General features: G+C 33.4%; 1 protein-coding gene across 2 annotated transcripts in view; it reads left to right on the plus strand.

Moving 5' to 3' along the window:
• Nucleotides 1-24938, plus strand: part of LOC129225544 (nuclear receptor corepressor 1-like) — a 141101-nt gene that overhangs the window by 44557 nt on the left and 71606 nt on the right. Inside the window, exons 1-2 of one of the 2 annotated variants that reach the window (XM_054859990.1) lie at nucleotides 4300-4408; nucleotides 4561-4590. In XM_054859990.1, the coding sequence (XP_054715965.1) occupies nucleotides 4359-4408; nucleotides 4561-4590 (80 nt within the window). In that variant the 5' untranslated portion in view covers nucleotides 4300-4358. Of the gene's footprint in view, nucleotides 1-4299; nucleotides 4409-4560; nucleotides 4591-24938 lie in introns of those variants that run through there. The other variant, XM_054859989.1, reaches the window with a different exon arrangement.

The raw sequence follows: 24938 nt of genomic DNA on the forward strand, positions 1-24938 counted from the left end.
AAACACATATGCCTACACACACATACATATACCCCCCCCACACACACATTCATCTACACAACTACCCACACACTTATGCCAGCACACAGACACAAACACACATGCCTACACACACATACACATACCCCCTACACACAAACACACATACCCCCACACACAAACACACACGCCTACATACACACACTCGTGATTGCAAAATACATAATTTGAATTCAAAATGTCAAAATTCAAATTAATTTTTCTTCTTTTTTTTATTTCTACGCACGTGTGCATATGTGAAAAAAACCTTTCTAGAAATTCTATGGACTGTTGTGCAAAACTTGTTATTTTCATAATTTTATAGATCGTAAAAACATGGAAAAAGGTTGACCTTGAACTGACCTTGCAAATTAATTTTCTTCTCGTTGGAATTTATTCCATTCATTCGAATATTTTCGAATAGTGATGAGAAACATTTGAATTTATTCCGGAAATAAAAAAAAAAAAAAAAAGAAAAAGAAAAAAGAAAAAAAAAAAAGAAAGAAAGAAAGAAAAGAAACATTTGGCTCATTGAAAAAGTTGAAGCATCAAAAATGAAAAACAAATATTTTGTTCGTTTTTCACATGTCTATGCAAAAACTTCACAAAACGTAGTTTTTTTTTTCAAAAATTAAACTAATATGTTGGTTCAAATAAATTAACAAAAAATCCATGTGTCAGTTTTTTTTTTTTTTTGTACAAAATTAAATTGCAAGACTTTTTATATTGTAATTTTCATTCTGTTGAAATTGAAATGGGTATTCTGATTAAATTCTTTTTTCCTGCGGTTTGCGGGAAATTTCATTTTGTTCGAATTGTAGTTCGTTTTCTTATGGGGTGCGGGGCGGATTTGCATTTTGTTTGATGAAATTCGTTTTTGTTTTCTTCCTGCAGAGAGATATTCAAAAAATAATCCTTATTTAAAGACTAAAAGGTTTTGTTTCCAAGCCCATGTAATACATTTTTTTTTTCTTTTTGCAAATTGTACTGTACATTGTTGATTTTCTCATCGCTTTCACAAAAAGATGTAAACGTCAACTTCGTAAGTAGTAAGGCAATAAAAATGTTTTGCACAAATCGTGTTCCTGAAATATTGCTCCGCTACTTATCTGCGAGATAAGTTTTATTTCTCATTCCAGCATTCTTCCTGCTGTGTAAACAGAGACTATCGTCAATATTTGATTACGCAATAATATCCTTGATGCATTTATTTCTATTGCACAGAATTACAGTCGAAAGTCTAAAATCCGAAATAATTTGGGCCATAGGTCGTTCGAAATTCAAACTGTTTGGATTTTAATTAAGTCTCAATTGTCTATTGTGATTTCAGATTCAATTGAAATGAAATGCCGTATGTTTTGTTTGGCAACGTACCCAATTCATCCTTTTCAAGTATATGAGAGCAAACTAAAACCTCTGTTGTTGCCAATAATCACTAAAATGCACAAATGTTGTTGAATCTATTTTTATCTTAGTGTTGCCTGTTTAGCTTGGTGTGTGCGCATGAGAAAATATCCACTCCTTAGTCTTCTGTAAAGAATTAAAATATGCTACTGAAGAATAATGTATATTTGGAATATTTAGCAATGTTTTGGGAGGGTATATGTATGACGAAAAAACATTTGCTGTTTGAAAGCCCAATGAATTTTGCCGAGTGTTTTTTTTTTTAACATATACCATAAATTAGAATAGGAATTTTTAAAGCATTTTCGCTATGATTTAAACACACAAAAATCATATATATTTTTTAAATGGTTATTTTTTTAAAGTAACGGAAAGTTTTAAAGTTCCTTGAAGTTATAGATTAAATATTCATGACGTAAATTTACTTTGTCTATTGCCGTCGCTGGGTGTCGCACTCAATTAAGATCCTATTTCTTGAAGAAAAATATTTTTTTCCTCTAATTTTCAACAGACAGACAGAAATTAATGAAAATAGACCTTTTCTTTGGAAAAAATCCGATTATATTGAATTTTTGATTATCCTGAATGGGTTTCAATCCCAATTGACTCGGATATTTGGAGTTCTTCGTATTTGTAAACAACCTTCTAAACACATTTTTGTGCCGCCTCAAAGGAAAAATAAGTATAAAACTTCTCTTCCGAACCTATATCACAGCCATCATTTTTTCCCCCCTTCCACATGCTGCTTCATAAATTTTGTTGACGAGGAATAAAAAAAAACCTTCCCCTTATCACCTTCATATTTTTGAAAGCTATCTACATCTGTCGGAAGGAAAGGAACAGGGGAAGCAAAACAACCTGTTTCTAAAAAGCCCACGTTAAAACTGGGGTGGGAAAAAATAGGGGTCACAAACAAATGCATGCTCTGCTGGTAGAGGTGAAATAGGGAGGGGGACAAGCTTCGTTCAGCTGCATATCCCTTTTCCTGAAAAAAAAAAAGGAAGGAAAAACCGAAAAAGAGGGAAGGTTGCACAAGAAACTTTGCCCTACAAATGTCCTTGGGTTTTAAGAGTTAGAATAAGCGGCGGCCAGTTAGATTCTTGTACCATGAATAGATATAAACTATAAAATTTTAATTGTGACGCGCATTCTGGCGAATTTTGTTACATTGCGAAGTAGTATTTAAAATTTATTTATTTACTTTTTCATTTGCTGTAGAAATAGATTTATCTGAAAGTCTGTACAACCGACCCGCGTATTTAAAACCTTTTAATAAACATTATTATTTTCAATTTTGTTTTTGGCTACGATTAAAAAACTTGTTCCCACAACGAACAACCCATACTTATAAAACAGAGCAATTGTAAAGAAAGACTTTTAGAATTTTCATGTCATTTATTTTGTTTCGCTCCTTTCGAATGGATTTTAGCGCATTTTCAACCCCTAATACTTGTGGTTTTGCTAATTGAACGCCAAACATAGTTTTACCTTGTGGAAAGCCCAAACACTCCCTGAAAAACATTATTAAATAATTTTAAATTTCTGAGCATCCAAGATTCTAATTTTGTCATGCTTTGGAACATTTTCAAGGTAATTATTTAAAAGTTCCGAACCAATTTGAAACAAATGAACTCAAAACTTCATTTGCTTGCGAAGATATTTCTTTCTTTTTTTTCTTCACCTTCTATTAGCATTTTTAATACGTGCAAAAGGAATCCTTCTTATGTAGAACAAATTTGCTTGAATAATTGCTTTTTATAAACTTTTGGAACAGTTCATTTTTGTTGAGTCTAGAGAAATTCTTAGATTGGCACAACGCCAATAAACGTTATCGTAACGCAAACCGGCTTTTCTCACCCCTATTTAAAAAATGAAAGCCTTTAATCAACGGCGGATCGGAAGGCAATTTATCAGAGCCAGAATATACATTCTTTTCCTGTTTTGCGTTTTGTTTAAGGATTTTTTTTGTTCACGCCTACAGACTCCATACTTCTGTATAGCCAACAGTTTCGAGGTGAAATCAGGGATTATGCAGGAATTTATTTTTGGAGGAGCCCAAGTCAAACATTATGAGAAACTTTAAATTAAAGTTTGAAAATATTAAAATCCTTTTTCAAAATGAGTGGTTTTAAACTAATTTGAATAGGCCCTTTTTGCTCCCCCCCCCCTTCAAATACACCTTTGATCAGGGGCTTTACTGAAATAGCACACCCAAACACTTGCATTTATTTGATCGAAAATGAGGACAGTATGAAACAGAAAATCAAAGCTTTTAAGTAAGCTAGAGACGACTGTTTTAGTTTTGACACCATCAGTGAAAATTGCATTGTTACTCTGAATAAGAAAAATATAATAAGAGTCAAGAAACTTAATTGTTTTTTGCGATCTAGATAGGGTACGAGCGTCTTGTATCTTCAACTAAATAAGCACAACTGAAAGCAATAGCGACGATGCTCGAAATCAGTTGTTATCCTTCGGTTTCAGTCAGCTGGAGCCAATGAGAGGCCAGTGACGTAACAAACCCCGCCTTCCAAGGAGTCGATCCATTGAGGCTACGCCTTTTGCTGACAAGCAATATCATATGAATGGTCGGGAGAGGGGGAAACATCTTCCTAATTTATACATTGAAATACATCTTTGAAAAAGAATGAAATTTATGCATCGTACTTGGAACTCTCGTCTGACCTCGTTCCTTAAAATGATCATTTGTGTTGTGTCTGCGAGTTCGCACTTTGATGTAAACAATATGATTCGATTTGTTGACCTTTCTTTTTTCTTTATTTTTTCCTAAGCAAGAAAGTTTATTATAACTGAAGTGAAAAGCGGAAACCCCACGAAATACCAGGAATAAAAATTTCGTTCAACAGAATATACAACGCCGAGGTTTTTGGCATTTAGAACATGCTAATATTTCAGTTCTTATCTTTGTATTACTTATGCATTATTTCGTCCCGCACGATATCTTACTTAAAATGGAGCTTCTTAGGTAATTAAAATTTATTTATAGGATATGTTTTTTTTTTTAAAGTTAAACTATCATAGTGGCAACACTTTGAATGAGAAAAATGTTTTTAATATGTTTTAAAAATTTTCCTCTTTTGTGGATGCGTTGACTAATTTTTAAAAATTCTTTTTCAGTTCTCTTGGGCACAAAAAGAGCATCCACTGGTATGTACAACTTTATACTAAAATCTATTACAAATGAATTGGATTTTATTGTCTTTTTTTGTATTCATAAATTTTTATGAAATTTTTATGTTCTTGTTCTGAAATCGATTAATTTTGTTACTGCTCTAATGTGTATTTTGTACCACTAATTTTCTTGTTTTCTCTCTCTTGAATATTTATTCTTTATTGACCATTTTTGAAAAAAATATTAATGTTTACTGAATTCATTGTGTATTATCGTTTTATGTTTTGCCATTTTTTGAAGCATTTGTGACAGTCAATGAAAGAAGTAAATCATTCATGCCATACAATAGGAGTTCTACAGTCGATTTTAATACCATAAATGAGTTTTTTTTTTTTTTGTACTACGCCTAACACTTGAATGAAAGCACATTTTCAGCATTTTTTTAAATTTTAGAATAGCTGTTTTTTGCAACATGTATAACACTAATAAAAACGTATTTGGAGTTTCGGTCTAAGTGCCGCATAACAAATGTTCATGTTATAACATGCAGTCCTTTATTTTGTCCAACACAGTGGCACAACCTTTTTCAACTAGAGAAAAGCATTTCTAATTAAGCTGAATCTCGATGGCCTGAGCATTTGCATTCGTTTATGTATCTCAATGTATGAAATTTCTATGTTCTTGTTCTGAAATCGATTGATTTTGTTATTGCTATATTCATATTGTGTACCTTTTGCCTGAAATTGTCTTGCTTTTCTCGGATATTTGTTCTTTGTTGACCATTTTTGAAAAAAAAAAAAGTTAATGTTTACCGTTAATATTTGTAAAAACGTACTTTTAGTCATTAATTATAACTTTTGTGTTCAGTAAAATTAAGAACTTTCCAGAAAAAAAAAAAAATCATTTATTGAAGTACTCAAAGAAATATATGAATCGTTAGCAAAAATTTTTATCAATAATTTAATTGCATTTATTTTAAATCCTTGATTTGAAAAATTACGTTATGCTTTTAATTTGAGCTCAATTCTGTAGTAATCGGAAGTGTGTGAATTAATTTTTTAAAAGGTCCGATTTTGAAAATAAGGCGTGGTCTTTATGACGTCATAAATGATGTACTTTAGCGCATCTGTCCACCGCGTTTCCATGTTGTGATAATTAAGAAGCGAATTAAATATTTTCTTCTGTAAATGGAAACACTGAATGGCATTTTATCATTTGTGATGGATGTCATCGGCAGAAGCGTAAACAATAAAGCGCACCGATTAAAATAATTTTTTAAAAATATCAAACAGTCAAATTATTTACAAAAATTGGTCAGATCCTATGTTTTTAAGCATGCTCTTTCAGAAAAAAAAAATACCTTTAAAATTTTGGAAACGACCCGATTCTTAATTTGTATCAAATTTATTTTTCTCAAAAAGTTCTTATTTTCCTGCGTATCTTGTTCCTTCATGTTTTTGTTGTCGTTCTAAGTGTCGTTTCGTTTTTTAAGAAATAATCTAAAATGATTTATATTTAAAAAAATGAATTAGTTTTAATGGAGAGACGAAAAGCATATTCGATGTAGTAAAAAATTTTGAGCACTTGTGGTGCTCTTTTCGTAAATATATTTCAAAAAATTGAATAAAAAGAAATAAAATTAAAATTCTAATTAACTATGTTTACTAATTTAAGACTTCTAATAAACTATGTTAATGAACGGACTTTTAGGGCAAGTGCTTAACAAATGTAATTCCAAGTGTTTTTTCGCCGCATAGGTTGCGATCTTCCTGAAAAGGGAAAGGGCGAGTGCAATTTTGCTTATGAAAGCGATATTTATACAAATTGAAATGTAAATTAAGGAACATTTTTTCTGAATTTCTATTATATTTGTTTTCCTGTTGCCTTATGACTAGTCGCGACGTTATGTCGAAAAGACCTAATGAAAAGTACGTAACAAATATTATTCAATCGTAAAAATGAATGTATAAAAAACTAAAGTGTATAATAATGGGGTGGGGGAGAAAAAATCAGTCAAACGTGAAAAACGGTGATCAAAACTATTTAAGAAAAAAAAAAAGAAAGAAACAATTTTCAGCATTTCATTATTGACTAAGATTCTAAAACGCTTGTATTTTTTTATGTATACCACAAGTCATTACTGTTTTTCAATTGAATCAGTTTTTCTGTCATTATCTGCTTCCTTTGATTTTTTACTTGAAATGCTTTCGCTCTTCAGCAACGACATTTGCAGGCGATGGCTCATATGTATAGTATTTCGAGCATAGGTGAATTCTTTTCCGGAATTTTATTCCCTTCATTCCGTTATCAGTAAAAAGAAATTTTTACTTCGCTATGAATGAGTGATTTCGTTGTGAATTTTTCTCTGGAATACAAGGGGAATTGAAATATTTCGTTTTTGGCCATAAATTTTTTATATACGACTTCGCTATGAACGGACGCGACGATTCTGCTAATTTTCTATCATGCTGATCATTATGCTTACTAAACTTTTAATTGTAATTTAATATAATATTATTTTGCTGCTACTTTTAACATTATATTCTTGGCTAGTTGAAGGCTTCATTTCTCAGCTGCGGTGCTATTTATCCACTTGAAAACATAACTTTTTCTATATATTTAGTGTGAACGTATATCCTTAGGTATCTGTCAAAAATTTGCAAATTCAAATTTTGCATAAAAATAATTGACTTTTAATGCTAAAAGGTTAACTAGGTATCGCTGAAAGTCTGAAATAAATTTAGGCTTGTGAAACTTATTCCTGTTTAATACAGAAGATTCTGCGACTGGGCTGTGAACTCTGAATTATTTAAATTACTTTTTTTGCCCTTTGTAATTAATTTATTATTTGTTTTATTGTTCTTCTTACGTAACTAAAAATGTGTAAAAATTTGAGTAAAGGTAAAATTTTAGTTTAACTGCTTCATTCAGGAGTAAAATTCGTTGGTGGAATATTTTTTTCAGAGACAGTTAGAAAAAATGAAGTAGGAATAGTTTCTTTATTTAATGCTAATTGTTAACAGTGGTTTAAGAATTAAAAACAAATTAAACTCCAAAAATAACTCTTTGTATTATTTTGATAGTCGATAAAAAATATCTGAAACTATCACTTTTATCCGAGTCCAGTTATAAAGCTGGAATGTCGGTTCCAAACAAAGGCGTACGATTTATTTGATGTAATTTTCCCTCTGCGTACATTTTCAGAATGGTGCAGCTCTTGTTGAAAATATTTTATTTATGTATAGAACTTTCAGAACTTCGAAATCAAATTCCTTTATATGTTTGAATTCAATGCTATCAGGAGATGGTTATTTAAATTCTATTGTAATTGTAATTTTAAAAAAAATGGCAACAGTAAATAGATTCTCCCTGATTTCTTTCTTGAACGATCCTGCAACAACTCCCTCGAGCAGAATGGAATTGTCCGCATTGTGACGTCATTCATTGCATCACTGGGTCTGCTCTTTCTTTGTTAGCTTCTTCCTAACAAAACTGATATTGACTAAGATTTGAACGATAGGCGCTATTGATTGTTCGTACCTATTTTTCTCGTCATTGTGGACCTTGCATGGAGAGAAATCCACAAATCGCTTCCTGTTGCGCAATTTCAGTCCCGCAGTACGGTTGCAGCTATTGTTCTAACTGAATGAAGTAGATATCATTTTTTAATACGTTATGACAAATGGTGGTGGTACTTTGTTGGAAGTGCGACTGAAAAAAAAAAATAGTAAACCAGTAGAATTTGCTACGAATACATACAGAACATAACGAACAAAATCAATATTTTCTACTTGTTACATAGTTTTACCTTTTTAATTTTTTCACTTGAAATAATTATCAAAAGCAATTGATATGTAAACTATCTTAATCGTACTCTGAACTGCAAAACGATAATTCCCTGATCATTTGATACTCAAATTTCAATTGATAATTCCATTCAGAAGAGCGATTTTCGGAATAAATGGTATGTACACTGATTATTCTTACGTTATCAAAACATACATATACATCTCACCACCAATAATATGGAAAGACCAATATCAGGTTTATAGGCAGAAATAGAAGCATGTATTAGTTTACACAGGTGGTTGTTCGTTACAGATGTTCGCACTTGCCTTTTAATTATTAAGACGCAGTTTTGTAAAAATGAGTTTCTTCACGGCTATATTTTTTTATGTACAATTTTCGATCTATGTTCTCACTACAAATATTATTTATTTTTTTTACAACATAATTAGGAGCTTACCATTTTGCTTTTACATTCCGGACGAAATGAAAACTTTTTATTTTCTTTTTGTTTCCCCCCCCCCCGGGAACTCTTTCTCATCATTTTCAACTTTGAGATTGCAATACATTAATTAGGCACTAGTGGCCTTTTTAAATGCGTGCATCAATATCCTCACGCTAATTCTCCTTCTCCCCTGCCATAACACACTTTGCACTCCGTGATAAATGTAATCAGACAAATGTTCTTTTCACCAACTGAAAACCTTTGTCCTAAAGCAACGTTCACTTACAAATGTGAAATTTATACGTTTAAATTTTTATATTTCTCAGTTTTTATGGATTCATTTGGAGCATATTCATTAGTCTAAGAATCCGAATTCTTCTACGAGAATAACTGCTTTCATTGGGTACTCTTATTGTCGTTCTCCCAATTGCATATTTTATCGGTTATGACATGCATTTTTTGATCAATAGAAAACTCGCATTCAAAATTTTATCAATGCAGTGGAAAATTCATTTGTGTATTAAACCCGAGCCTCAAAAACAGCCGTATTGCCCAATAATAACGATACTTTTGTACAACACGATTTTGGGGAATAAACCTATTCGCAACTCTAACAAACTATAGGGGGCACTGCGGCCACCGTCTAATGACGGATGAAAAAGGTAAAACAAACGCATGCCGTAGCGTAGAAAATGCTAGTAAGCCTAGTAATTTTTGTTTGTATGCATGATTTTTTTTTGGTTTATTCTTTTTAAATTAATTTTTAAAGTCTTGTGGATATTCTGGTCCACGTAGAAAGAAATGAGAATTCAAGAAGCATTACTAAACGTCAGAAATTAATGCAAATTACGTAGTTCGTAGTTTTAAGCAACCAATTCCACGATGTTGAATTCGATATTTATCAGTTCTTGATGGAACTACATTTTCAGTGTGGCCATAAGACTGACAAGAATAACAATTAATGCTAGATAATTTAATTACATGACATTACGAATTAGTATCAAAAGATGATACTTCTTTGCCTTTCTTGGCTAACAGTAATTGTTTTGCATTTGTAGCTGAGTTATTTTTCTCAAATTGCCGAATGTTAATTAAAAATTTTTCTGTTTCTGTGTTTCTAATTTCTGCTATGCAAATCATCAACGAAATTTTCACGGATATATGATAGTAGTTTTCTTTTCAATTGATCTACCATTATTTCTTTACCTTATCGAATTCTGTTAATCATTCTTCCATTTTATTCCATTCATTCATTATAAAAAATTAAAATGGTTTAATTGACATGTGAAATCTCGCCAAGTGTTCTTTAACCCTAAACAAATTTTTGGTGAAACTCTTCAGCTGAGAATGAAAGCAATAAAGTAAAGTTGGCACACTATTTTGGGAATGAAAATTCTCGGCTTTTGTTGTTACTTCAAATTTTTTTTCTCGGTTAAACATTTTTCATTTCGTTGTTCGTTCTACGATACTATATTCAAGAAAATCTTTTGCATACTGTCCATTCCAACCAAATTCTGCAGTAAAATAAGGTTAGTTAAATTAATTATTTTTAAACTGGGCTGAGAGGAAAGCCCGAATTCCTCTGCTAATGTTAGTAAATCTTTCTTTCGAGCTAAAGAAAAAAAAAACATACTCTTACGAAGTCACATTAAACAATAAAAATTTTACCTGGTATAACGTTATCCTCTTTCGAAAAAAAAAAAAAAAAGCTTCGAACAGCATATTTGTTTTTAATTTCATGCAAATGCGAAGTTTGTTAATCTGGAGTTTTCTTGTGTTTACGATTTCGCCATTTACGACAATCAACTCACTTTTAGGAAGACAATAATGAAAACTGACATCATTTTGAGAAGCTCGAGAATACCATTACGGGAGGAATCAATTTCTGTTGCCAAAAGCAATATAAGACAGATCGAATGCGTCAATAAATACTAATAAACAAACTGCCTATGTTTTTACCAACTGACACACGTGGAACGCAATGTTTTACCTTTTTCTTTAATTTTGTAAATCACCACAAGGTAGCGTATTCGAGCGCTGGAGTTGCGAATTTTCTGCAAATGTAGACAATTCCTTTTATTTAGGAGAAGAAAGGTATAGAACGAGCAATTTTGATCAACTATGATCGTTACTAGGGTAGGGGCTGTCCTATTTTTTTTTAACTGTGCTAAAATCCCTACTATTTTGAACTTGATATTTATTAGCCTAAAATTTTATCAAAAATATGACCTATTTTTAAAAAAAACTCCGCTCTGACTCTTATAGTTACTCTTGAACCCCTATTTTTCAAATTTCATGAACACAAGCCAGAATATGCTTAAGAAACAAGGTTTGATTTTTAACCAAAGGGGGCTCTGAATCTATATTCTTCAGAACTTTCATAAAATCACGTGAAAACTGAAAACGAAGTACATGCGCTGAGCGTCCATCGAAATAATCCCTGCTAAAATAACAGCGTCTGTGCAAAGTTCGGTTTTCCTACAGCCAACACTGCCTTCTATGCAGATGTACGACTGCTAATAATCTAAAAATCTTAGAATAATAACGCTAAAATAGCGAAAAATCAACCAGCAAGAGCGAGAGCAGTGGCTTTTCGAGCCGTCTTAGTCCTCAAGGTGACCTTGAGCGAGCTCAACCGCTCTGCGTTGCGATTGCGTGTATTCCCTTTTCCCCCCTCTACCCTGCCACTCAACTGTTTGTTTTTTCTTTTTATTCTTCCTAACCTCTCCCCACCGCCCCACTCCACTGCTGGTATGGATGAATGTGTGTGCCTGTGCGCTCTGCTGTGAATAGGAACTGTATTCGCTGAGCCGTGGAGGTTTTATTTTTATTTGTTTACTTTTTCCGTGAAAGTTCGTTAGCTTATTCTGGCTATACGAAATAGAATGTAAGGTTACACTATTCACATCAGTTTTTTCCTTTGCCGCAAATATTTCTTTGATTAATTCTTCTACCCTTTTTTCAAACTATTTTTTCATGATTTCATTTTAATTTGATTGCTTAATTCTCTTAATTTATTTTTGTGGAAGTTATTTCTTTTCATTCCCTATTTTCTGAAACAGCAGTCGGCAATTCGGAACTCCAGCGCTCGAATACGCTACCTTGCGGTGATTTATAAAACTGCCGATGGAACTAAAACATTGCCACGTTTTAGTTCCATGTGTGTCTGTTGACGTAAACACAGGCAGTTTGTTCTGAGTATTTATTAACGCAATCGATGTGTCTTAGTTTGCTTTCAGCTACAGAAATTAATTCGTCCCCTAAGAGTATCCTCGAGCTTCTCAAAATAATGTTAGTTTTCCTTATTTCTTTCAAAAAAGTATTAAATGGTGGACGTGTAAACAAGAAAACTCTGGATTAACAAAATTGGATAACGTTATACCAGGTAAAATTTTTTATTGTTTTGTATGAATTTGTAAGAATATGAGTTTTTTTTAATCTTAAATTAATTTAACTAATCATATTTTACAGCAGCATTTAGTTGGAATGGACAGTATGCAAAATATTTTCTTGGATTTATTATCGTAGAACAAAATGAAAAATGTTTAACCTAGAAAGAATTTACTTTATTCCTTTTATTCTCAGCTGAAAGGTTTCGCCAAATTTGTTTAGGGTTATAATTTTGGTATTGTGCGAGCAAAGTAGCCTTGGCGAGATTTCGCGTTTTTAGTTAAGCCATTTTTAATTTTTATCATGAGTGGAATAAAATGGTAGTAAGATTACAGAATTCAATAAGTGAAAAGAAATAATGGTCAATCAACTGAAAAGAAATAATGGTCAATCAACTAAAAAGAAAACTACCACCATATATCCGTGAGAATTTTGTTGATGATTTGCATAACATGACACAATTAAATCGTAACTCAGAAATTAGAAAAATCGAAACAGAAAATTTTTAAATGAACCGATTCGGGAATTCGAGAGAAATAACTCAGATACAAATGGAAAAAAAATAAGCGCTAGCCAAGCAAGGCAAAGAAGTATCATCTTCTTTCGATAATAATTTGTAATGTCATATTGAATTTTCTAGCATTAATTGTTGTTCTTTTCAGGCCACAATTATTATTTAGTTTTATCAAGAATTGATAAATTTCGAATTCAACATCATGGAAATAGCTGCTTAGAACTACGAACTACGTAGTTTGCATTAATCTTTGACGTTTAGTAATGCTTCTTGAATTCTCATTTCTTTCTACGTGGGCCAGAATATCCACAAGACTTTGAAAATTAATTTAAAAAGAATAAAGCGAAAAAATCATACGTACGAACAAAAATCACAACACTTTTAGCATTTTCTTCGTTACCATGTGCGTTTGTTTTAGTTTTCAATTCCGCCATTAGACAGTGACTTCAGTGCCCCCTACAGTTCGTTGGAGTTGCGAATTGGCGCACCGCAGAAGGTGAAAAACTGGAATTCCAAAAGCGTTTTGAAAGTCAAAATCACACAAATAAATTATTACAAAATATATGTATGTGGACAATTTTTGAAGCGCAACTTTTATTGTTTCTTCTAGTGTTTTTTGGAAGCAATTGTTTAAATGATTCACTTTTTTAATGGCTAGTGTAGAATATGAGAGTTAATTCTGGAACTTAATAAAATTTTTCGAAAGTGACCGGACCCAACTAAAATTAATTGCCGACTTCTGTCCGAAATGTGTACGAAATTTGAAAACAGAAAAAAGTGAAATAGTTTCCAGATTTTAATTCTACAGTTTTAAACATGTATTGGAAATATTTTGATGGTGAAAGTTTCTCGAATTTATTACAGTGAAATCTCGTAACAACTAACTTTAAGAGATCGCAACTTTTGTTCGTTGTAATGAAAGTTAAATCGGTCATGAAAATTTGTTTCGTCAAAACTGACATTTCTTTGCATTGGAATTGGTATTTATTACAAGATATTTATACAGTTGTAAAAATGAAACTAAATCGGATTTACCAATGATTTAATGACAGTTTACTATTTCTTCAATTGTTCAATTCATTGTGTCGTACGTTCCTCATCATGGAACAACAGCCCTTGCAGAGCCATGTCCTCTTTTCAGTTTATTTTTTGTTTGTCTTCTTTCTCTTGTAATTGTTTACGCTAAGATGTTTCCAGTCATTTCCTATTTATTCTTTCCCACCTGGTTCTGAGTATGGCTCTGATAAGTTGGGGCATTACCTTGACAATTTTTACTTCTTTTTGGGATAATGGGGAAGGATGTTTGGCGCTGAGTCGCACCGTACGTAGTCCGTCTGTGATGAGGTGAAGGCTGACCTTGACAATGTTAACTTTTTGTGAAGATTCATGAAAAGGGGACTTTTTTTTATCGATCGTTTTGATATGAGTTGCTTAAATTACTCATCGCTAACTAGTCGTTGATGCAGAATCCTTGCTAAAATGTAAATAGAGGACACCCCCACCTTTTTACTCCCTTTTACAAAAAAGGAAGTATTGTATTCGCGAAAAAAATTTCACTCAAAAATCGGCCTTAATTTCCATTTTGTTCGCCCCCGAATAAATATTGATTTTTTGTTCAACCCAACAACACGTGGATACATGCCTAAGAACGTATAGACACCTGAAGAATCCATTTTGACGATTACCGAGTTCATTACAACGAGTTTTCTCGTGACGTCCGTATGTACTTATGTATGTGTGTATGTGTGTGTGTGCGTATGTATCTCGCATAACTCAGAAACAGTATGTCCTAGAAAGTTGAAATTTTGTACATAGACTCCTAGTGGGGACTAGTTGTGCACCTTCCCTTTTGGTTGCATTCTGATGTTCCAAAGGAGGTCTTTTACACCTTTTTGGGATAAAATCATTGTTCATTTCAATGTAAATTCAAGCGGTGCTATAATTTGTCAAACACTTGGCAATATATCGCCAAGTTTTTGGTCGCCAAGTTTTGTCGCCAACTTGGCGATTTTTTTTTAAAAATCTGGTTTCAATTTGGTCATTCTTGGTGATATTTAGAGAGTTAACTATTGAATCATATTAAAACTGCCAATATTGCGAAAAGTTATCTGTATAAAACGTTTTCTTCGCTTCAGTTCGCAAAAACTTGGGGTGAAAATATTTAAAGTGTTTCTTTGCGCACTCTGAGGCACTATTATCTTTAAATCTGGAGTATTAGAGTAAAAGGAAGTCATGTGATGCACACATCAGCTCGTTTTTTTACATTAAAGTTAATTGTTTGGCAGGGGCGGATCCAGACAGAATTCTCGGAGGGGGTCATTTGGAAAAATACGATGCTTTGGAAAATTTTTGAATTTTACAAATATTAATATAGCCCACCTTTCATTAGAGATTTTTTTAAGGAATTTTCGCTAATAATTGAATATATTCGCTATATATAGCTTCTCTATAACGACTGTATTAAGAAGTCTTTTTCTTTCTTCATTTTTGTTGTGCGAGACAAACGCACCTCTTTTACTATGAGAGTAATTTCCACACATTCAACTTGCACTTGATTGAAATTGAATGTACAATGGGGTTATTTCCTTCAGTCACAAGTACTACAGTTAACCCTCGTTTATCGCGGTTAATTTGTTTGAGACTTCACCGCGATAACTGAATTTCCGCGAAGTAGGCTTCTGTATTTATAATATTTTCCTAATTAGAGGGCATAAAACTTACTGACGATAATTTAAATAGGTTTTTAACATAGTTAGAGCCCCCTAGACATGAAACAGCACCCTTATCCAACATTACATTTGTATTACTTAATATATTGCACAAGATATGAGAAAACGAGATATATTAGACGGAATCGATCTCACATTAATTATTGGGAAATCAAGGACACACGCACACATGCAGTTCTTAGACACTACTACTACTAACCTATGAAAATAGCTCAACTTCAACTTTTCAATAATGAATTAATTTCCAGTTAGTGATCGTATCTACCTTCTTTCTTCTTCTACATTTATCCTCATCAAAGGTAATACGCACACAGCTTAAAAAGCTAGTAGTACGTTGCTGAACACTATTAGAGATGTATTTATCCCCTAGTAATAATACAGTGGTTTATGCTTTGTAGTTAGCGTTTAAAGTTAAATTGAGATAAACTTTCTTCGGCGATTTTAAACTTCCACTCCCTCAACTAGTACAACTACAGTCCCTAAGAAGAGCTTACCTTACTTAAAGACATAATTTGATGTAGTGAAACCGCGAAAGTCGAAGCGCGGAGTAGCGATGGACGACTGTACTTTTAGTCACTAAAATTGATAGAATAATAGTCACAAATGATGCACTTTGGCGCATCTTTCTACCGCGTTTCGTTTCCACGTTATGATAATCAAGAAGCGACTTAAATATTGCGCTTTACGCTTGCTATCAACCATATCGTTGCCAATACACGTGAGTAAAGATGCAAATTAAATATTTTGCTCTGTGAATGGCAACAGTGTCATTTGTGATGGCGTAAACAATGAAAGCGCATCGATTAAAGTATTTCTTTACAAATATGAAACATAAACAAATTATTTAAAAAATGGTCAGATTCTATGTTTTTAAGCTTGCGCTTTCAGAAAAAAATACTTTTAAAATTTTGTAAACGACCCCATTAACTCCTGATTATTTGACGGTCGGATTGTCTGCGAGTCTTTTCACACATTTTTAATTTTTTATCTATTTATTTATTTTTTTAACGGCCATTAAATATTTTTTAAACTTCTGATTAAGTTACTTTTCGTTTTTATTTTTTATTTTTACATTTCATGTAAGATGCAATGTAGCAATGTTTTTAGCTAAAATTTAAATGAATGTGTGAGTGTTATTCCTTTTTTAGCTTATACACTAGTATCGTTTTTTTTTTTTTTTTTTTTTTTTTTTAAATCTATTATTCGCATTATCAACGGATTTCGCTTATCCGCGGTTACCCTGGCACCCTATTCCGCGGATAATCGGGAGTTCATTTTTATTGACCTTTTGAACATCAGCGACAAAACATAATTATTTCCCAAAGATTAAATTTTACAAAATATTTCAATTTATAGTTGCTTTTGCTCTTAAGCTTATTAAAACTTTTCCACTTTAATTAGATAAAATAGTTGAGTCTCAGCAGTTAGTGAACACCGAATTCTGTCTGTGCTGAAATTACTCGTACATGATCCGCGCAAACCCCTTCTCGCGAGGCTGATGCGAACAATAAAAGAACGATTCAGACATCGTCTGCTGCGACAGACGATAAAACGGAAGCGTAATTTTGAAATTAAGCTTGTTTGGTCAAGGTCAGTTTCTCAAACCGCAGGTCGAATTGTAATAAAGAAAATATCTACATCTGCTTGTTTAGCAATTCATAGATATACCGTGACGGAATATTCACGGTCATGTGACCATGTAAATTAGAGATAGTTCTTTTTTCTCTTTGCGTTCGTTTATCCCATTGCGTTCGATAATTTACTGATATTTCGTTGTGGTGAGAATTTAGAATTACAGAATGATACAAAAATAATTTCTACTCGTGATTTTGTTTGAAGTTTTGTTTTGTTGTTTTAGGGCAGTATCTGCAAACTTTACATTATTCTTTCTTTGTTTCTTTCTTTCTTTGCATTTTTGTCATTTATTGTACTTAAGCTTTGTGGTACAAACTTGCTTATTCAGATTCCGCTGAAAATAATGCACGAAAAATACATTAAATCCCAGCATTTCCCTATTGTTAGTATGGAATCCAAATCGCTTTTCTTCAAAGATCGAAGAAACTCATTTTCTGCAAATACTGCCCCTTTACCTTCCCACGGCAGAATGAATTTTTGTATGCAACTTCGAGCGGTGCTGTATCTTAACATTCATTTTAAATTTGGCCAAAGAATTTGTCAAGAGCTAAGCGTATCTACTTTGCCGTATATCATCCCATTTTCAGTTAACTCCCGATTATTCGCGATTTGATTATCCGCTTCAGTTTTCTTGTGTTTCACGCCAACAAAAATGAATTTCTGCCTCTACGTGCGTGCAGGGCCGTGCACTGCACGGGGGGGGGGGGGGGGGAGGGACACCTGTTGACCCGGGCCCGAGCCTGAAGGGGCTCCAATTTTTCGAAACTATGGGTGAAATATTGGAGGGGGCCCCGAAAAAGTCATTTGTGACGGGCCCCAAAATTTCTGTTCGCGCCTTGCGCACGCTTAACACTTGTTCAATGGCGGATTTATAATGTCGCAATTTCTCCACGACAAAAGGGATCCAAAAATTCACATGAAAAAAACGTTAACGTTGTGGGAAGGGGCCCCTTAAAAATGCATTGCGACGCGCCTTCGAATGTGAATCCACCACTACCTCTGTTAGGGTTATTTACATTTTAAAATTGCAGTTATGAGTGCTTTAATAGGAGAAAAAGCAAATGATTTAAACCTGATATCAAATGTTGTCTGAAGGGGAAAAAAAACCAACCCTACATGCAATTGTAAAAAAAAAAAAAAAAAAATACATAATAGGCCATAAGAGTAAGATTCAGAAACAAGGTCAAGCGGAGTGATGCGCAGTGCCGCCGTTATGTTGCGTCATCAACTGCTCGAGGTCGCGAAAAGTATTTTTTTTTTCCTTTCACAAAATAGGGATTGTAAAGATAAAATACGTCATCGCTTTTAATTTATCTCACTTGAAACACTACTTTTCATTTTTTCTTTCTTTTTAATCACGCTCCTCTTTCGTAATCTTATCTGCCGCCAGAGAAAGGAAGTCCACAAGTCTGTGAACCCCTGAGGAATAATTATAAGGCTTAGGAGCCCGGAGAAAAAGAAAGAAACCATACAGTGAAAAGCTTCCCAACACCAGCGTCTGCTTTTAAAGCGATAAAATGCACACCAGTACAATACTCTTGTGTTTTAATCTTCGTAAGCAGCGACTTTTGTTGCAAGTTTCGCCGAGTGTTATGTAGGCAGTTGCTAAGTTGTAATTCTTCATAAGACTTAATTTGTTGTTGAGGGTCTTTATCTGTAAGTAGGAGTCTTGGAGATAAGAAATCGTTTTCGGGAGTTCCATATACTTGTAGAGTTTAGCTTTCTCAACTTCTTTTGACCAGTTTACTTGATAAAAAATTTGCGGATCGGTCACTGATTACATTGTGATAATGTAATTATAAGTAATTATTGTAGTTATTGTCACATAAATAAATGAAGATTATAAAAAGTCGTTACACTTTTGTGTTATAATCTGCGCAAGCTGCGACCTTTGTTGCATATTTCGTCGAGTGTTATGTAAGCAGTTGCTAAATAGTAATTCTTCACAAGACCTTGTTTGTTGTTGAGGGTCTTTATCTGTAAGTGGGAGTCTTGGAGATTTGGAGTCTTTTTCTGGAATTGCGAATAGCACAGTTCAGCGTGGCTATCAAAAAGTGGTTACCGTTTTTATGACTATTCAAAATTCTTAGTATGGAGCTTAACATGGCAGCAACTATATTATCATTGGTAATTTGCGTTAAAACTAATGGTTCTAGGGATAGACTCCTCCCCCTTCTCCATTTGAGCCACTGTGGAGTCTGTGTACGGAATTCATTTTTCGGAGGAAACTTTCAAATATTTTTCTTCATGAAAATATTCTAAAAAATAACATTCTCTAAAATGAAAAGTTATTACCCAGAATTTAATACCAGTTATCTATGCAATTCTGCGCTACTCCCATAATCATTTTTGTGAGTTATAACTGTTAATTTTACTGTCAGTTCTGATTGTAAATTTAAAATTTTCTGAAAAAATGCTATTGCAATAGGTTGGTAGTTGGGCTTTTTCTAAGGAGCACGAACGTGATAATTTATGATCTATTGACTACTTTTACGTGAACTATTTTCTCCTTTTCATATGTATTTTTTCGTTTTCTTCCCCTCGATAATAATTGTAATTGAGATGCATGTATTTTTCACAGTACTATTAACGAGTCCGCCTTCACTTCTCGTGTCCTTTAAAAATAAATGACGCAGTACTTAAAAACACAGCAAATCTATTTGCAAATAATTTATACACTGCTGACCTACAATTATTGCAAATTGCAATAGAATTCCCTAAAACCAACGGTAAGCACGCATATTTATTTCTAGATGCGATAAAACACTACATCAAAAATGAAAGCTCTGACAACACAGAGCTTAATAATTGAAATTTACTGGCTAACAGCTAATAACTGACTTAAATATCGGTACCGCACCTATTTATAGTCTCAGTAGAAAATACAGCAATGTTTCAGTTCTAACCAGTGGCGCCGACTCCATGGGGCCTGAGGGGGCCCAAGCCCCCTCAAAAATATTTTTGAGGGGGCAGAGCCCCCCCAATAAATCAAGAAAATTATTAGTTATATTATGCTTTCTAAACTCATAAATTTAATTTTTATTTTCTTTCTTTGAAGATAGCTTTTCTTGTAAAATACATTCAGTAACAAGTTAAAACAAATAATTATTGCGGTAGTAAGCAGGTTAACTGAAAACGAGTGGAATGAATAATGATAGTGTTACGGTGCTGCAAGCACACTTAGAATTTGTCCCAGTGCGCGAACTTACGGGTCAAGTCAGTTGCTGGTGGGCAGCGATGCGACGCGCTTATCTAAGTGTTGCTGATCTGGAAAAAATATACGAGGGTTTGATTTGTATATTAAATGAGAGGCGTGATAGTTTTGAATACTTTTGAGTATTGTGTTTAAAAGAAAAACGTTCGCAAAATGAACAAATTCAACATCCTTCGTTTCCTCAGAATCGACGGATACCAAAGAAGTATGAAAACAACGAAGCCAGCTCACCGCACACTTTCAAAATCCCAAAGGGGCCGTGGTAGCCCGATCGGTAAAGTGTCGGATTCGGGGCCGGAGGGTCCTGAGTTCGAACCTCGATGGTCGAAGATCCACCGTCGTCATTAAAGGGGACTGGGCGACGTTAAATATGCTCGTGGTCTCAATGTCCTCCAAGTGAAACAATACCTCTGGGGGTACTAGCACCAGGTAGCTATTAGCTCCTGGACTAGTTCTAAATTCTCATTAACTGTTCAATCCGGTGATGGTGCTGCCATCTATCGGTACATAAAATAATGGAGGCAAGGCACTTAGTATGCAGTCCTCGACATAAATACAGTTGTAGTCAGTTGTGACTCTGAATAGGAATAGGAAATCCCAAAGCACTACAAGGCAATACATTGATGAGGTTTGCGAAATGGCGCAACCTGCATTATTGGGCGGTTTACATCAACTGAACTCCCACAGGTTATTGCAGTTGAACAAGAGTGCTTGCTTTTGTTAAACAGAGGTGAAACAAATTTTGAAAAATCAACTGCTTTTCAAAAATGACCTAGACATTGAGAGACTTGCGTTTACATATGAGTATGTTAGCCGAGCCGATATCACTAATGCAAAAAAAAAAAAAAATGGTTTTAAAAAAACATGTGTAAATTAAATTACCTTTTTACAAAAAATACTGTGCATGTTTGTATTTATTTTTCCCTTTTTTCAAAGCCAAAAAATGTTTCAGGCTTGTCGAGTTTTCGGGGTTCTAATGTTCATTATATAACTTTGAAATGCTTTAAAACTCACTATTTTTCATCTCAATTTCAGAAAATTTCCCGCTGCAAGACCCTCCGGTATGCCCTCCCCCCCACACAATATATTTTTTTTTAGTCCGCGTCTCTGGGAGTGCCCTTCTATGCAAGTCAAGTGCCCTACCTTTTTCAATGCCTAGCTACGGCACTGCACGACTCCCCGTAAAAATGAACAAAAAATGTCTCTTACTAAGACAAGTGACATGATCTAGTTGAAACAGAAAATTTGTATACCAATTTTTAGATTGTTTTACTTTGAAAACGCCATGTCACATTTGTTTGTTTAAATTATACACACCAGAAAATATGTAAATTGGCATTTTCAAGGAACAAAAATCTGACCTTTATTGGGGGGAGGGGGAACCTCCGTGGAAGTACATAACCCCCTAAGCCCCCGATGATGTCTAGCCCCCTCAATAATTTTTGCAAGTCGGCGCCCCTGGTTCTAACTGTCGAAAATTTTGACGGTATTCGGCAATTTCTCGCCAAATCTGGCCGTGATAATGACCAGCTTAATGATATTCTCGCCAGGTCACAAGAACTCAATATTATAACTGGTTTGGGCGTCAATTTCGAAAATTTTCCTAGGGAGAGTCCGAAGTATTCCTCCCCAGCATGAAGTTCGGCTGAAATAACATTTTTAGAGCTTCAATTTCACTAACTTCCGAATTTCTCTTCGTCCTAAGATCATCTAAAATGGTCTAAAACTGAATTTTGTAAACTAAAATTTCGAAAAAATCCTCCCTTCTCCCTCCTAAAACAAAAGCTGAATCCACTCTCTGTCTCTCTACTACACCAAAAAATTGGTCAGTTAGAAATAGAAAAATGCTAAGGCAGCTACTCCAACACCTTTAAACAACAACTATCTTTTGTCAATTTTGTTTACAAAATGTTTTTCTGGCTGCTATTTTATAACAATTTTTTTTCCTTTTCTATTTCTTTTTGTTTCTCAAGGTCATGTATGGATGCTAATTATTAAATTGTATGAGTATCTTTATTTTTGTTGCATTCCAACTTTTTCTCTGTAATCAATTGGTGCACTGAAAAACGGAGTTTCTATTAATGTAGTGAATTATCTTTTTTTTTAAAAAAAATGCATAAATCAGTATTTTTTCTTAATTTTTAAATTATCTTTCAAAAAATATTGTTTTAAAGACATAAATTTGTGTTAATTTCTCTCTAACTTGGTATCTAAAAACAGGAAAAATGCCAATTTTTTAAACAAGCATTCATTTGATTCTAAGGTACAAATATTTTCTCTTTTGTAAGATTGGCAAATCTGATAATTTTCCCCCAATGGTCTAAATTATTATTTCTCAGCAAGTGAGATATGTTTCCTTTACATTGGAACCTGAACTTTCAAAATCTATAATTTGTTTCGTCATTGCTATATTAATAGAGCAAAAGTGTGAACTAATTTATACAGAAAATTACAAGAGGTTGACTTTTTTAATTTTAAATAACGAAGTTATGCAATAAAAAAATGAACTGTGTCAGGAGGATCTTTGTGCGAGTATCGAATGTAAATATTAAGAAACGTGCTTTCTCCTGCTTAATTTAAATTTTAAGATCTGTTACAAAATCTTGGGGAAATTATAGTTTGTTTGTCTTTCACGTGGGGGGACGGTAGAATGCCCCATCAATTTTGTACTACCACATTCATCTCTCTCTCTCTCTGATTTTAAAATAATAATAATAAAAAAAATCTCTTAGTGTTTCGTTTTATTTCTCCTGCTTCATCGTTTTGTAAGGTTGGCAAATCTGAGGCAATATAAAATTTTATTTTGTAGCTCTACCTACAGTTTCAAAAATGTTTTCTCGCTTTCACCGTAGTGCCGTTAATTTTTCTTTAACTTGTTTCGAACTCGTGTTAAAAACTGCTCCGAAAGAGATCATTGCTGTTTTTACAAGGTCAGGTAATATGAGTTGGCGTAACTGCAAGGCCCAAATAGGGAATTTGCCCTTTTCGATCAGAAGTAAATATGCAAATGTGTAACCTACACCTATCGTAGCAACAATATATTTTGCTTGTTTGGTAGAATTCTTTCGTTGCTAGACATTATGTCATCAAAGCTACCATATCGCTGGCTAAAGTTAGAGGTCGATCTGAGCTTTGATTGATCAGCATTTTTCTCGATGGTTCTTTGATTAGTTTTTAAGAATATAGAAAGGTTTCTTAAAATGCTGCAATTTTAAATTATTCATTTTAATTCAATGCAGAAAAATTCAATTTTTTTTCCTTGCATTGAATTGAACTGATTCATTGGAACAAAAATGAATCATTTTAAATGGGCTATTTCAGGGGCAACTGACTGACATTTTCGAAGCAAAACAATAGTAATTTGTAATATTCCAACTCAAAATACACATTGTAAAAGAAATCTTTTCTCGCTGAATATTGTATTTTTTAGGCTGAATTCAATGGTATAGTTAAATTCTCAAAATACATTTGGGACGATTAAAAAAAAAAAAAAATGTTAAAAGAAAATGACTGACATTCTTCTTTTCGCAATACTTAGTTGAGAAAGTTCTAGTTCTTCAAAGGAGGCCGCAAATTGGAAAAGTTGAGGAACCCTTAATATTAGGAACTAGCTGCGTTGCCCAGCTTCGCCCGGTCTACCTTGAAAAAAAACCACTGCCTCAAGTAAAGTATCTTAAATAACCAGGATTAAATGAAGGAAAAAAACTCCATCATGCAAAATTTTCTCGCCAAACAATGACGACATATACCAAAATACTTTTAAGAAAATAAAAATGAGAAAAATGGATTTAAAAGGCGTAACCATGGAAACACAAAATAAAATAAGTTTAAGAATTGAAAATGAAAAAGATGGAAATAAACAGTGGATTCAAAAAGCGTTACCGTGGAAACGCAAAATAAAATGGTTAAAAACTTGTATAGAGAACAGATTTTTGAACTTCATGTAATTCGCTTGTAACTTTTTTTCTAATGGAGATACTACAGGGTTAAACTTTCGGCCTTAGGTCGAGTTAGATCTGAAGTAAAAAAGCAGCTATTTCGAATGCTGTCAAAAAGAAAACTGTGGGACAATTCCTTCACTTTTTATTGATGGATTTACTGAAGAAAGTAATTCCTAAATTTCAGCTAAGCCTAAAAAAATCAAGCTAAAAACGTAAAAAACTCCCGCCGCAATTAAGTTAGAGCATTGGAACAAATTGCGTAGAACGCGGAAAATTCTTCCCTTTCCAACGATATATAATATTACTATTTGCGAGTAAGTTTTCACCCCCATATTCGGGAATTGATGTGAAAATTGGGCCTAAATTGGAATAAAAAAAGAACTATTCATCGAATTGTTTTCAAACTAGTCTGCAAACCTTCTCAGGACTTAAAGGAACAAACTGTGAAAACTTCAGCAAAATAGGCCGGGTTGTTCTCTAGTTTTGCGAGTTCAAACACACAGACGCTTTTTGGAGACTTCATTTTATACTATGTAGAGATTTATTTGAATTCCTTTAAAAGTCAAGGTCATTTTACATTGTTTTGTTTGCTGAGTGATAATAAAACTTAAATTGATTCATAACTATGGTATTTTTTCTCTTGTGAATTATTATGCATGTTAGATCTTTTTTATTATTCTACATCGTTTAAGTTTCAAGTAGCAGGTCATTTGCCGAGTGAGTGACTTT

The sequence above is a fragment of the Uloborus diversus genome, chromosome 7, assembly GCF_026930045.1.
Source record: "Uloborus diversus isolate 005 chromosome 7, Udiv.v.3.1, whole genome shotgun sequence".
Lineage (NCBI taxonomy): Eukaryota > Metazoa > Arthropoda > Arachnida > Araneae > Uloboridae > Uloborus > Uloborus diversus.